The sequence below is a fragment of the Poecilia reticulata genome, linkage group LG12 (genome assembly GCF_000633615.1).
Source record: "Poecilia reticulata strain Guanapo linkage group LG12, Guppy_female_1.0+MT, whole genome shotgun sequence".
NCBI lineage: Eukaryota > Metazoa > Chordata > Actinopteri > Cyprinodontiformes > Poeciliidae > Poecilia > Poecilia reticulata.
The window spans coordinates 14,278,923-14,281,513 of NC_024342.1; the positions used below are offsets into that span (position 1 = coordinate 14,278,923).

General features: G+C 38.8%; 1 protein-coding gene across 2 annotated transcripts in view; it reads right to left on the bottom strand.

Annotated features, from left to right (window-relative positions):
* The window catches only part of LOC103473624 (protein FAM163B-like), a 26,767-nt gene that overhangs the window by 5,670 nt on the left and 18,506 nt on the right, over positions 1–2,591 (bottom strand). For both annotated transcript variants that reach the window (XM_008423995.2, XM_008423996.2), the window contains one exon: positions 1,825–1,940. In XM_008423995.2, coding sequence (XP_008422217.1) covers positions 1,825–1,917 — 93 coding nt within the window. In that variant the 5' untranslated portion in view covers positions 1,918–1,940. The remainder of the gene's footprint in view (positions 1–1,824; positions 1,941–2,591) is intronic.

Consider the following 2,591-nt stretch of genomic DNA (forward strand, 5'->3'; position numbering starts at 1 on the left):
TTTAATATCTCAGAAACCAAAACTGCACAAACGAAAATTTTAACGGCACAAACCTGCACAAACGGAGCACTAACCATTCAGACTATTTGCTGGATTTTTTGACGTGGGTGGGGTGTCAGCTTCACGCAGGTGTTTTACGATGTGATTTGGACATTGTGTTTAGATGCTAATGTTGCCTATTTGGTTTATTGGTCGTTGAAATTGGCTGAAATTATAACGATAATCAACTGTTGACAAAAGATGAATATTTGGATGAGAGACTTTAATTAGTCTGTTTAAACAAAAACTGAGGCATGAAGCCACTCTTAAACCCTGTTTGTTTAAAAATAGAAGCATGAGTCAATTAATGCTTTGTCCTAAATGTGCAATATGCTGACATTTCAGAGAACTCAAACATTTCAGAATAAAAATAACACTTGTTGTCACCTGGTTAAAATGGGTCGTGTGGTAGACTAAAGCTGACAAGGATACATGTACCTTGACTGGAGTGTTATGTAGCTTAGGACCTGTTCAGCTTTTCACTTAGGAAAAAAAAATATTTGTAGACCTGTAATACAGTCAGCATTTTCTTAGGCTACTTTCACAGACCTAGGAGATTAAATTCTGGACTTTACCAATTACCTTTCTGAAATTTAGCAGATGCCTTTCTGGGAACTCAGAGGATACATTCCCAGAGCTAATAACGTCTGCTTAAGACATATTGATCCATGACTTCATGTCTCAATTACATTTACTAGTAAGAATAAAGATAGACTACAAGGACTAAGTCATTCTGGAACCAGGTACCTTAATGGTTCATTCAGAGAACTTACCAGTTGTTTTTTAAGTTCTGGAAAAATAATCTTAAAGTATCAGTACCTGGTAAGTTTTGATACATTACTTAAATTCTAGCTAAATAACCAACAAGTTGTAGGAACGTTTCAGAAAAGTTACTGGAAAATTCTGAGAAACTTACAAAAATGTTTTGTTGACTGTATAGAGTAAGTTTGAAGAAAATACCTCTGAAGACAGTTAACAGAAAAACATTCTAAAAATGTATTTGAGAAATATCCAGAAAAGTACTGTATTTTCTGCACTATAAGGCGTACCGCATAGATATTTGCCAATTTGTTCCATACTCTAGTATTACACATCCACATTTGTACAGAAGTGGTCAGAGTACTTTATATAGTAGGCTGCCCCAGTCGTTGTTTCACTCACGGTGTTGGTGTTGCGATATTGTGCCCAACTGCTTTCTGGGTAACACAGACCAACCGACACGCTGCCGCTGCAGTCTCTGTCTCTCTTCCTCCGCCTCTCCCCCCTGGCTTTAAATGTATTATCAAACTTTATTAACAAACCAGCGTTCTGACAACTATCCCAGCATGCACCTCGCACTTCTTCTCTTTACGGGGGAAAATGAAGTCGGCGGCTGCTTACCGTATTTGCTATACCTGTTGTGGCTCAATATTGGTCCATATATAAGGTGCACCGGATTATAAGGCGCACTATCGGCTTTTGAGGAAATTGAAGGTTTTTAGGTGCGCCTTATAGTTCGGAAAATACGGTATTCAGCATAGTATTTGGTGCTATACAGGAAGTTCCAAAACAATTGGAAAGCTCCATCAAAGTCCCAGCAAATTACCTTTTAAATTCTGAAGGTAAGTAGGTTAGGTAGGTTCTAAATATGGGCAAAATACTTTGCAGGTTCTTTTAGAGTTCAATTTTTTCAAGGAGAGTAATTATTAAGTTCTGTAAAGTAAAGAACGGGGTGTATTTTATAATATTACAACTAGGCATGATCATTTCACATGTTTATGAACAGAATGGTCAGTGCAGCCTCACCTGTAGCCTACAGTAGCACAATACTGCGATGATAAGGAGTAATATAACCGTAGCAAGAATTCCACCAGTGATGACCACTGTCCCGGCTGTCATTCGAATGGCTCTCCATCAACACCCTGCAAAGAGCAAGAAGGAGGAGGGACATAAAGAGCAAAGCGGAAGAATAGTGAAAGGAGTGAAAGCAGAAACAGAGGTGGAAACAGCAAACACTTCATCAGTACAGTAGCTTCATTAAGTAGATTATAACTGTGTGTCAGCTCAGCGGTGCTTATTGAATTATCCAGCAGCTAGGAGGCATGTAATGGAATCATCCTGAAAGTGCGGTTCATAATATAGACAGGATCTCGAAGCGGAACACTGTCTGCAAGGGAGGGGAAAATCAGCAATCAACTCCAGGACAGCTATAAAAAATGAGACATAGGCATGACGGCAGAGCAAAGAGGTAAATGGTGTAAAGGATGGGTGGAAATAAACGGGGGTAGATGGAACAAAAGCAGACGGTGCATGAAAATGAAGAAGAGTATGTGGGAGAGAGTGGGAGAGAAAAGGGGGGGGGGGGGGTTGACAAAGAGGAGTGTTTCACGGCTGACAGTAAAATGCTGTGGTGACGCAAAAGTATGAAAATATAGAAGCAAAATGTATTTATGTACATAAATCACTCAATCTTATGAAATGTGAGCATTTCTGTATCATTTGTCATTTTACATATTCATGAGGTGTCAATGCTGCACTAACACATGAAGTTGTTTTTATATGTATATAAAAAA